This window comes from Alexandromys fortis, unplaced genomic scaffold, assembly GCF_014885135.2.
Source record: "Alexandromys fortis isolate MF-2015 unplaced genomic scaffold, M_Fortis_MF-2015_v1.1 scaffold_106, whole genome shotgun sequence".
Lineage (NCBI taxonomy): Eukaryota > Metazoa > Chordata > Mammalia > Rodentia > Cricetidae > Alexandromys > Alexandromys fortis.
Window position 1 is genome coordinate 5,960,988 of NW_026067980.1, and position 12,618 is coordinate 5,973,605.

The following is a 12,618-nucleotide window of genomic DNA, read 5'->3' on the forward strand; positions in this document are numbered from 1 at the left end:
TATATATAAAAAACTTTTATTTTAGTGTTTTAGAGCAAGGGATTCACTATACAGTTCAGGCTATTCTTAAACTTATGGTCCTCCTGCTTTGGCCTTCTGAGTGCTGGGAATCCAGGCTTTTACTACCATGGCCTTTTAGGACTTCTTGAGTTTACAAAATATGTCATTGAAATGTCACTGAGTCCTTTTTGTTAGTGATTTAATGTTAGAAGTAAGGCTGTCTGGTTTTTCACAGTTCTCCTTTTTACTAACAAAGAAACTGAGCTTTGTTAAGGTTATGCTGTTAGTTGTTGGAGGAACCTGAGCTAAAGCCAAATCTTTGAACTCCTAGTATTGAGTATATTCCCGTATATCATGTTAGTTGATTACTTATAGACATTTAAAACTGTTTATTAATTATGTAGATTATTTTATTAAAAGGGTATTTTGGGAGTATGTTCAGAATTTTAGAAGTTTCTAAAATTACTTGAAAGCACAAGTTGTGTTATTCATAAAAACTACAGCCTTGAGCATTTTTCTCACCTGTGTTTCTCACTTCTCAGCGTTTCCCTTTGGGGGGTGATGATGAGGTCATGAGCTCTACGCTGCAGCAGTTTGCAAAGGTTATAGATGAGGTGAGTTTTGATCCTGTGTGAGTAGGTGGTTTATAATTAGTTACTCAAGTCATTTAGCTTTTACTGAAAACTATAAACATTTGATTACATTTTATTTATTATGTGTGTGTGTGTGTGTGAGTGCTAGGGTACCGTAGTTTATGTGTGGCTGTTAGAGAACAACTTGCAGGAGTAGGCTCTCTCCTACCATCTGGTCTTGGGATTAGATATCAGTCATCAGGCTTGGCAGTAGGTGATTAATACCACTGCGCCATCTTTACAGCCTTTAATGGGGGAGCCAATATAGTTATGATTCTATAAGAAGTTTTGTTACAGAGTAGTATCAAAAGGCACAATTTTCACATGATGTTTGTTTTCATAAAATTAATATTTTCTTACCTAATTAAAACATTATTTTCCCAAGAATAGGCTTATATGTAGGCTTCTTCTATTCCTAGTCCATGATCGTTCAGTTTTCTCACTGTTGTCTGATGTAGACAGAGAGGAGTGAAGCTGTCTGTAGCTAGGCACTTTGTGGGTTTTCTTTTGCCCCTGAGCAACACTGTACTGTTCAATCCTCATTAATCCATAGCCAAATTAATCTAGTAGCCAAAATTAGTCCTTAATTTTTAAACTGTTGATCGTAAAAGATCATAAAACAATGTGAAGGCCTAGGAGTTAGGAGGAAAGTAGTGAGTGAGATGTGTTTGGAGAACCATAGCTGTTTTCTACTCCTGCTGTAAAAGCTGTGAATGATTGTGTGGTTATTCTCATATACATACATGCTTGGGATCCAGCCCAGGGCCTCAAGCTTGGTAAGTCCTCCACCTCTAATGTCCTAATAACTCATTATAGCAGAGTATTATCTGAGGCTATCAGTATAAGTAACACTACTGGGTTTGGGATGTAGCTTAGTGACTGAATACTTGCCTAGTATATGTGAGAACTGTGGTCTGACCCCCAGCACTTCAAACAAACAAAACAAAATACTTATAGGAGATGAAATACTTTCTATTTTTTTAAATTATAGTAAAATACATTAACATTCATGATAGTTAATCCATTCACAGTGTTGTACAACCGTAATAGTTACCTAGATCAAGAGCATTTTCATTGCTGGGTGATGGTGGCACATGCATTTAATCCCAGAACTCAGGAGGTGGAGGCAGGCAGATATTTATGAGTTCGAGGCCAACCTGGTCTATAGAGTGAGTTTCAGGACAGCCAAGGCAACAAAGAGAAATCCTGTCTTGAAAAACCTAACCAAACCAAACAAAAATATTTTATCATCCTAAAAGAAATCTTTTCCCTTTAATCTATCACTTTCCCTCAAATTTCCCCAAGTCCTTGGCAGTGATTACATTTTACTTTCTGTCTCTCTATATTTGCCTGTTTGGATATTTCATATAAATTAGTCTATATAATTTGTGGATTTTGAGGTGTGTCTACTTTCATTTTGAATATAAGTTTATCTGTGCCAATACTTTATTCTTCCCCCCTTTTTTTTGGTTTGAATAAATTTTATTATAAAAATATATATTACCACATTTTGTTTATCCACTCATGGGTGTTCTGTTTAGTTATGGCCACTCATATACTAGTTTGATCTTTTATTTTTTGTGTGCATTGGTGTTTTGCCTGCATGTGTATCTATGTGAAGGTGTCAGGTACTCTGGAACTGGAGTTGCAGACAGTTATGAGCTGCTGTGTGGGTTCTGGAAATTGAACCCGGGTTCTCTGGAAGCGCAACCAGTGCTCTTAACTGCTGAGCCATCTCTCCAGCTCCCTAGTTTGGTCTTTTAGACACCAGCTTTCAGTTCTTCTTTGGTATTGTCTCAGGAGTGGGATTGCTTGGTTTTATGATAATTTTATGTTTAACTTTTTGAGGGATCACCAGATTGTTTTATGTGTGCCCTATAAACAGTGTAGGGGAGTGGTATTTTTTCTTTATACTTGCTAGTAAGAATTTTCATTTTAAAAATAACCATTTGAGTTGGTTGATAGTGGTGCATGTTTTTTTTTTTTTTTTTAATTCCAGAACAGGCAGAAGCAGGCAGATCTCTATGAATTTGAGGCCAGCCTGGTCTACAGAGTGAGTTCTAGGACAGCCAGGGATATACAGAGAAACCCTGTTTCGAAAGAGAACCATGTACTCGTAGTGAAATGGTAGCTCATTGTCATTTTGACTTGCAGTGTTTGGATAACTAATATTGAGCATTTTTTCATGTCATTATCAATCATTTCTAGTCTTTGGGGGAAGTGTCTGTTCAGATCCTTTGCCCATTTTTAAATGGGCATTTTTTTTTTTTATCATTAAATTGTAAGAGTTCATTTCCCTGATTGAGGTTTCTCCTGAGACGTGGCTGGCAAATGTCTTCTCATCGTGTTTGTTATCTTTACTTACTGGTGGTATCTTCTGATGTACATTTTTCATTTTCATAGAGTTCATTTTAATTTTTATTTTGTTGCTTGTGCTTTGATATATCTAAGCTAGTGTTGTCAAATAAAAGATCATCTTAAATTTTCTTCTAAAAATTTTAGGCTAGGCATGGTGGTGTATGTCTTTAGTCCTAGCATGTGGAAGGCAGAAGCAGATGGATCTCTGAGTTCAAGGGCAGCCTGGTCTACAGAGTGAGTTTCAGGACTGCTACAGCTATGTAGAGAGACCCTGTCTCACAAAAGAAAACAAATAGAAAAATAAGGATTTTTTGTTCTGGTTTTTGTTTGTTTGAGATAGGGTTTCTCTGTAACTTTGGCTGTCCTGGAACTCACTTTGTAGACCAGGCTGGCCTTGAACTCAGAGATCCTCCTGCCTCTGCCTCTCAAGTGCTGGAATTAAAGGTCTGTGCCACTACCTCCTGGTAGGAATTTCCTTTTTATCATATATTTCATATTATACTGCATAATTTTTATTGTTTCCATATGTAAAATTATATCAGCCTTTTAAAAGACCAGATTCAAATTTCTATATAATTGGTAAATGTTATGTAGGCATTTATTAGTTGTGCCATTTGTTAGTTATTTGGTCTCTTTGGTTTTTCTTTTACTAGCTTAGTTCTTGTCATGCGGTACTTTCAACTCAACTTGCTGATGCCATGATGTTCCCCATTTCCCAGTTTAAAGAAAGAGATCTGAAAGGTATGGAAGTCAACATTATGTTCATTTTCATCAGTGCTAGTAGAGTGCATTTTATTTCTAATTTGAACCAGTTCTGACCACAACATGCCACTTTTACTTAAAGCAGTTACTAAACATTTATGGAAATACTTGATAGATATTTAACTAGTTCCTAACAAATAATAATGTCCTTTCCTCAAAAAGGAGATGGGTTAGCACTAGTCCGTGTCTTATAATTAGGGAATAAGAAGGTTCTATTGGCGCTCAGAGGAAATGGTCAAAAAGGCTTCATCAATGACATGAATGAAGAAAACTGTGTTAAGAGAAGGAGTTGTTCTGTTAGGGAGAATGGAATTCATAAAGGTGTAGGTTGTAGACATAGATCACTTATTCTGAGAATAATAAGAAATTCAGTGCTGGATGTGCTGAAGCAGTCGAGAGATGAATGTACAAATAGGTTAGAAGGAACTAAAGCATGGTAAAGGTGTTGGACGTAAGTCTGTGAACAAAAGCAAGCCAGTGGATTCTAAAGGAGTTAGGTGACACAGTCCATTTGTGTTCAGAGGGAACACATTGGATTTGATATCCAGGAGACTAAGAAGTTGTGAGTCCAGTGAGGGAAAAAGAAGAATGCAAGGTGATGGAGCTGAAGAGTAGAGGTACATATAGGCTGGGGGAGCTAGGGGCACAGGCCCACCCAACAACCGCAGTAGTTAGTGGACTTACTAGTTGGTAGATAATGTCTCTAAGGTTGGTAGGTGACCAAATGAGTGTTTATTGATCTGGTTCTTTTTAATAATTTATAAACTCAAAGTAGGTTAAGAAAAATCAAGCACAGCAGTGAATAGGTTAGGTACTTAAAGATAAGTGTCTTTAAGAGGTGGAGCTAATAACTGAAATGATCCTTAAGAATGGTCAGGTCCAAGGTGGAAAGAATAACTCACAATCTCAGGAGACTGAATGGCACAATCTTTTCTTTTTCACTTAGCATTCGAAATTATTAATTATATATAAAAACATATTAATATGATAGAGTCTAGTATTGCCAGTATTTGCATTTCTTAGCACAAAGTGACTTTTAATACTTGTTTGTCTCGTATTTGTGGTAAGTAGATCTTCTGGTGGTGTATTGTTAATGATTTTGAATCCTTTGTAGACTAACTGAAACTAACTTCCACCTTCAATATAAATTCCTGGTTGAGTTTTAGTTATGGCTTGAATGGTAATAAGTGCTTTACAAACAGAATAAAACATTTCATAAGTAATGCTAAACTGAAATTATTTTTGAACTTTTTCAGAAATACTGACACTAAAAGAGGTATTTCAGATTGCTAGTAATGGTAAGCCCTAATATGTTATACATTAATTTCTTTTATTCATCTGTTTATCAACATACATCATGGCTGACTTTTTGTAATAATTTTTTTTTCTTTTTCTTTTTTTTTTATTGAGAATAAGAAAAAAAAGTTTCCGCCTCCTCCCAGCCTCCCATTTCCCTCCCCCTCCCCCCAATCTTCTCCCCCTCCCCCCTCTCTTCTCCCCCTCCCTTTTTGTAATAATTTTTAAAAATTAACTGAGTTCATTGGGTAATATCATCATCATCATGTATGCCCCGGCAATGCTTAAGCATGCATAGGCAGCCGTTTATCACGGTTCTCCAGTTGTTCCTATCCTGGGCAGTCCTAGATGCTGTGTTAGTGTCACACCCGAGGTTCCACGTCTTCCTTTATGTTGTCCATCCAGCATTCTTTGGACCTTCCTCTTTGTCTTATCCTGGGCACTCACTCCTCCAAGCAGTGCTATCTTCGGGTATCTGCCATTATTCGTTCTCATAACACAGCTGAAGTATCTCAAGCGCTGATGCTGTATCCTGTAGTTTACTTCCTTCTGTTGATGGAGATTGTTTCCAGCCTATCTCTTCATGTGAATCCTCCTGAGACATGCCATCTTAAACACATTCGGCCCCTGTGAGGAGCATTTCATTGTCCAGGTTTCAGAGTTGTAAAGAGGGCAGCTCAAGACAAGCATCTCATAGACTTGTAACTTTGTTGTCCTATGTCTCTCTCTTTTTTTTAATGACCTTGGGCACATCAGTCTTTCTTTTTTTTAATATTTATTTATTTATTATGTATACAATATTCTGTCTGTGTGTATGCCTGCAGGCCAGAAGAGGGCACCAGACACCATTACAGATGGTTATGAACCACCATGTGGTTGCTGGGAATTGAACTCAGGACCTTTGGAAGAGCAGGCAGTGCTCTTAACCTCTGAGCCATCTCTCCAGCCCCCGTGTCCTATGTCTCTTGCTGACCAAACCTTTCCTAGTGCCTGGAATGCAGTCCTCGCTAACCCTATTCACCTCTTGACGTCTGAAATAGTTCCCTCCTTTGAACTTCAGGATAGGCAAAGTTGACTGTCTGCTTGAGGTTCTGATTCTTTATTACAGTGTTAAAATCCTTGTGCCCCCTTCCCATGTGTTGTATCTCAGTCTTCTCCATGTTTACTTTCATGCCAAGGTTTTCACTGACTTCCACCCTGTTTACCACGGCCTGCAGCTCATTTGGACTTTCAGCAAGTAGTGCTATATGGTCGGCAAAACACCAGTTATTGATTCACACACCACCTAATGCACGCCTATTTCCTCATCCTCCAGAGCTGTTGCTATTATTATTATTATTATTATTTTTTTTGGTTTTTCGAGACAGGGTTTCTCTGTGGTTTTGGAGCCTGTCCTGGAACTAGCTCTGTAAACCAGGCTGGTCTCAAACTCACAGAGATCCGCCTGCCTCTGCCTCCCTCCCGAGTGCTGGGATTAAAGGCGTGCGCCACCACCGCCCGGCGGCTGTTGCTATTATTAATTCCAGGAATATATGAAAGAATAGTGGTGATGACGCATCCCTGCAACACTCCTACAATTGTCGTAAACTGATCACTTAGTCCTCCATAGACTTTGCCTAATGCAAAGGTATCTTTATAGGCATTATCTAGTATTCTTATGCTTTTCTCTGGGTACCTGTAGAACCTCATTGTTTCCCAAAGTCTTTTCCTTCAAATGCTATTGAATGCCTTCCTGAAGTTGATGAACAGACAAAGAAGTCTTTTCCAACTTCTTTGTATTTTTCTGCCAGTTGCCTCAAAGTGAAGATCTGGTCAGTTCTGCTCCTGTTAGCTCTGAATCCGCACTGGGCCTCTGCTAGGATTTCCTCTGTTCTGCCCTTGATCGTTTGCAGGATAATGGAGAAGAAGATCTTGCTGCTATGGCACAACAAACGAATGCCCCTGTAGTTTGAGCAGTCCAGCCTGTCCTTCTTGTGTATGGGAATTCTGACTGAGTGCTTCCATTCCATGGGAATCTCTTCGTGTTCCCATATCTCTCTGAAGAGTCTGAGAAGCCTTGGCCCCTGAGCCTATTGTAGCCACCTCCAGCTCCTCCACGATAATGTCTTCCACTTCTGGGGCCTTTCTGCATTTTGCTCTCTTGATAGCTTCCTCTATCTCTCTCCTGTCAATATTTAATATTTAATATTTAATATTTCCTCGTGGTCTCTGGTGTACGAATGTCTGCTGAAATGTTTGTCATTGTAGTCTACGTTGAAAGCATTAGGGTCATTGTATAGGGTGTCAAAGTTAATATATAATGGTTAATATAACATTTTTTTTCTTTTCTTTCATTTTTTGGGGGGGGGGTTCAAGATAGGGTTCACTGTAGTTTTAGAGCCCGTCCTGGAGCTAGCTCTTGTAGACCAGGCTGGCCTCGAACTCAAAAAGATTCGTCTGCCTCTGCCTCCCGAGTGCTGGGATTAAAGGCATGCACCACCACCGCCCGGCTAACATTATTTAAATCAATGGAGATACTTTGAACATACTTTTTTACAAAAAATATTTGAATGGCCATTACATCAGTCTTATAACTTGCTATCTTCATAATGCCTAAAGAGGTTGTGAATATTCTCTTTTACTTATTTCCTAAATAGTCCAGTTTTCTTCCTCTTTCTTTTCCTCTCATATTCTCTTTCTGTGTTGGGTCTTGAAGTCAGGGCCTTGTGCATGCTAGGCAAGCATTCTACCACTGAGCTCTCCTATTTTTTTTTAAAAAAAGAGTTTTCCAATTTAGAATTAAAAGTAATTTTTCCTTTTTCTTTTTATTTATTCTTCTCTTATATAAAACATCTCAACCTCATCCTCCCCTCTCTCCATTCCTCCCAATCATTTCCCCTCTCTCAGGTCCACTGCTTCTCCATTTCCCTTTGAAAAAGAGCAGGCACTTTTAGTAGATCATAGTTTTTTTGGAAATTAATATTTTCTATCAGTTTGATATATAGTCACCTAATTTAAGGGAAACTAGGCTGTGGGGAAATTTGAACACAGTGGTCACATGGAAGGGTATTCTTAACTAGCTCTAGTACAGGTGTAGTTTTGCTAAGTACAGTTGTACTGTTAACACTCATTTCTGTTTTCCAGATCATGATGCTGCAATTAACAGATATAGTCGATTGTCAAAAAAGAGAGAAAATGACAAGGTGTGTGTACACACTTTTAAAAACATTTTTAATTATTTATTTTATGTGTATAGCTGTTTTGTTGCAGGGATGTCTGTGTTCCATGTGTGTTAAGTGCGAGGGGAGGCCAGAAGAGGGAGTCAGAGCTCATGGAACTGGACTGCCAGATGGTTGTAAGCCACCATGTGGGTGTTGGAGTTGAACTTGAATCCTCTGGAAGAGCTGCGAGTGCTCATTACTGCTGAGCCATTATCTCTCCAATTTAGTATATGTTTTCAGTATTATAGTTAATGGCCATTTCATTAGGTGATTTAGTTTTTTTTTTCTGTTTAAAAGTAGAGTTTAAGAGTAGAGTTTAAAAGTAGAGTTTAAGAGTAGATCATTGCTGTGGTATTACTCTCAAATTATTTTTTCCTAGCTGTTCAGAATCTTTCTGATAACTGGCCTCTTAAACAAAATGCTTTTCTTCTGCCAGTATTTGATGTTATAATTAAGCATAACCATTTTAAAAAAGTAGCTGATTCCTAGTATATAAAACTTTTTTTTTGTATTTTTATAATATTGCATATATTCTGTTTTCATGTGATCACATATGTATTCAGAAATACCTTGTGAGATACAGTATATGCATGCAATAACAATGAATAAAAAAAGAGGGCATAAATTTTAAAGAGAACAAGGAGGGGTACATCAGAAACTTTAGGTGGAGGAAAGGAAAGGGAGAAATGTTGTGTTTATATTATAATCTCAAAAAGAAAGGAAAAAATTACAAAAAGAAAAAGATAATTCACTTCATAAGTATTCATGGTAATTTGGGTGAGGAAAAGGTAACCTTAAAATGGGTAACACTCTGTGCTGGAAACTCATTAAAAAAATTATATGATTAAAACAAAAAGAATAAGTCCCGCACAACCTCAGTGAATTGTCACACACAGAACTCAATGAAATTCTGGTATGAGGCTTTCTCTACTTAAAGGAAATATTTATGTTTTGATATTTCTTTAAGGAATGAAACCCAGAGTATTACATAAGATTTGTGGACAAATACACTTAAATAAAGATTAAAAAAGAGAATATTACCAAGTTCTAGGTGATTTCAAGGCTTGAGATATAGCTTGTACCAATGCTTGCGCATGAGGGGATCTCTGTGCAGGTCTTGGTGTTTGCAGCCCTGGCCACAGCTGCAGGCAGAGGCACATTGACCGCTTATGGGGACTGACAGCTGAGTAGCATTTAATGTGCAGCAGCCACTGACAGCAAAGGGAATGAGTCTCACACAGTGATAATTCCTCCAAACTGGTTCTTGTTTCTAATTTAGTTCACAAATTGCCCAATAAAACATACACAATTTGAAATTTTTTTGCCTTAGAGGAGTATATAAGGGTCTAGGCTATAACATTTGTCATATTTTATATTGCTTTTGGCTATTCCAAGTATTTTTAAAAAGCATTCATCTTTTTTTTAATTAGAATAATTGTTGAACATCTATTTATCAAGCAGTATGTTGGATCCCTTGGGGGAACAATGTGAGTAGGCTCCACTCTTACTCTCATATACAGCCCTTGGATGCTTTTGTGTGAATACGTTCCAGAGTACAAGGATGGAGAGACTAGATTATCATGAGGTAAATGCACTGATAGAGATTTTCCTGGTTGTACAGCTAGAGCTTTATTGGTGAGTTGGAAAAAATACTTAGGAGGTGACATGTACATTGTAGATAAGTGGACAACACCTTGGGGATTGAAAAGGACTTTCCTAAACAAACAAACAAAAATTCCAAACCATAAAACAAAATTCCTAAAACCAAAGCAATTCTTCTGTGGAGGCATGTTTCTGGAGTTTGGGGAATATATGGGTTTAGAATATTGGTGCTAGGGTAAGATTTTGGGGACATATCTGAGGTCTGCTACTACTTTACTTGAAATCACTTACTAGTTACTAACTTCCATGCCTTTATTCTCTATGTAAACAAAAATCCATGAAACAATTGTGTAAATAAAATTGGATAGTGAATGTAGAGTTTTAGCAGGTTTCACTAAATTTTAAACATGCGGAGATGGGATTACCTTCATTTCTTTGGATATGTTTGGGGAGAGATGGCAGAAGTAACAAAGTAGTTGGGGGCTGGGTATTGTAGCTCACACATGTCATCCCAGCACTTGGGAGGCAAAAGCAGGCGGAGCACTGAAAGTTTGAGGCTGCCCTGGAGTTGAAGCCTTGCCTGGGCTACAGAATGTTTTAAAACAAAGCAACAGCGCCCCACCTCCCCAAGCCCAACAAAGAATAGTTTGGGCCCAAATTACTACATTTATGGCCTTGAAATTTGTGTTAGAGGAAGTAAGTAGTCATCATACAGTTATAAAACAAAAGCTGTAATGAAAATGTGAAAGGGACAGTACTAGAGCAAAAATGGTAAAAAGAGCCCTAAAATAGTTTGTATAGTTGTCATAAAGGTTCTTAGTAAAAGAGGAGAAAAAGGAGTTTTGAGAGAAGAAGAAACAAGGAAGGACAGGTGTCGTGAGGAAGAAGCTGGTTTTGATTTTGTGCATTTCCGTTGCATATAAACACCCGTTTTTATACTCAGAAGCACATGAAGAACCACCTTTCCTCTGGTGCTTGAGAGTGCCAGGGAGGAGATGAGAATTTACCGCCACCAAGTCACTGGTGCATTGGGATAATGTTGGAACTTGATAGGTACTCCAAGGGACGGAGGGAAAAGCCTAATACATATTAGACCTCTAGAAATGCTCAATAAAAATTTGTTGAGTAAAATAACTCAGGGAAATATGTTTATTTTAAATGTGAGTTAAGGAAAATGAGCAGGTGCAGTATGAATAATAAAGACCCAGAGACAGATATTGGGGTTCAAGAAGAAGATCAGAAAAGGAAAACAGCCAAACCACTAGAGAAGTCATACCTCTACCAAGACTGGGAGACTGAAGACAGAGCCCTGAGCGTCTGTCTCCTCCATTTTATATTCCCCTTTAGTGCTGGGATTAAAGGCATGTGCCACCACTGCCTGGCCTCTAGTGGCTTAGTTTTACCCTCTGATCTTCAGACAAGCTTTATTTATTAAAACATAAATAAACTATTACTATAAGCAGGTTCAAAAAAAAAAAAAAAAAAAAGACTAGTAGTGAGCAACCCAGAAGAGAGAATGTGTGGTGTGAACAGAATAGGATCGGATATCACTGGCTAACTATGATGGGCTCTCTGTGTCGTGCTTGTTACAGGTATTTACATTTGTAGTTGTGTGTAGATATTCCTTTTTGTAAGGGATATGGTTGGGAAACAGAAAAATCAGTTTACTCAGTGTGTGTAATGGCTTTTGAATAGAGTAGAAAACAGAAAAGCTACATTCATTGATTATTCATACACTCTTTTCCTTGGTAGACTCTTCATAGCTTCTTTTGAAGATAATTCAAAATTATTATTTTACTCAAAAAATTATTTTACTCTTCATTCAAAGGTAAAGTACGAAGTAACAGAGGATGTGTATACTTCCAGGAAGAAACAGCACCAGACGATGATGCATTATTTTTGTGCATTAAATACTCTTCAGTACAAGAAGAAAATAGCTTTGTTAGAACCTCTACTTGGATACATGCAGGCTCAGGTAATACCATAGTATGTTTTGGGTTATATCTGTTCTAAAAGCCTTGTATTAGGCTTGATATTTGCATTAACTCTAAGAATATTGTAAGCTGTTGTCAACATACTAATTTGTATTGTGGTTTTAAAAAGTAATTTTAAAGACTGTGAGTATCCTATTTTAATGAGGTTGGGAGAATGGATTTCCTTTGCATTTGAAGTTCTAAAATGTTATAGAATAAATGAAAACACATTCTATTCAGACTTTTTCCACCACAGTTGAGTCAGTGAACAGAAAACTAGATGAATTTCAGTGTAATACCCACTGCTGAAGTTTCTTTTCGTTATTGTTTCATAAATCTGAGAAAGAATAAGCAAGTTTGCATACTCCCTGAGTCAAAAATAATAGATGAGGGGCCTAGAGAGATGTCTCAGTGGTTAAGAGCACTGACTGCTTTTCTAGAAGACCCAGGTCCAGTTTCCAGTATCTGTAAGATGGGGATCTGACACTCTCTTCTGAGCTCCACGGGTATGTTCATACACGTGATGAACAGACATGCACACAGGCAGAACACTGATATGCATGAAAAAATAATGTAGTTCAAATGCCCAAAAAGGTACGCCTTAGGAAAGAGGCTAGAAACTCGAGTTTGGGGAAATAGATCGGTTCCTAAAGACAGGAGGTGGTGGTGCACGCTTTTAATCCCAGCAGTCTGGAGGCAGAGGCAGACTAGTCTACAGAGTGAGTGCCATACACAGAAACCCTGTCTCAAAAACAAAACAAAATACCCCCAAAATTTGAATATCGCTTCGGGCAT

The 12,618-nt window shown here is 37.9% G+C and overlaps 1 protein-coding gene across 1 annotated transcript in view; it reads left to right on the top strand.

The window, feature by feature from the left end:
• Appl1 (adaptor protein, phosphotyrosine interacting with PH domain and leucine zipper 1) overlaps positions 1 to 12,618 on the top strand; it is a 39,935-nt gene that overhangs the window by 5,156 nt on the left and 22,161 nt on the right. The window contains exons 3-7 of the mRNA XM_050158244.1: positions 508 to 614; positions 3,644 to 3,731; positions 5,009 to 5,050; positions 8,172 to 8,230; positions 11,679 to 11,825. Of these exons, the coding sequence (XP_050014201.1) occupies positions 508 to 614; positions 3,644 to 3,731; positions 5,009 to 5,050; positions 8,172 to 8,230; positions 11,679 to 11,825 (443 nt within the window). The remainder of the gene's footprint in view (positions 1 to 507; positions 615 to 3,643; positions 3,732 to 5,008; positions 5,051 to 8,171; positions 8,231 to 11,678; positions 11,826 to 12,618) is intronic.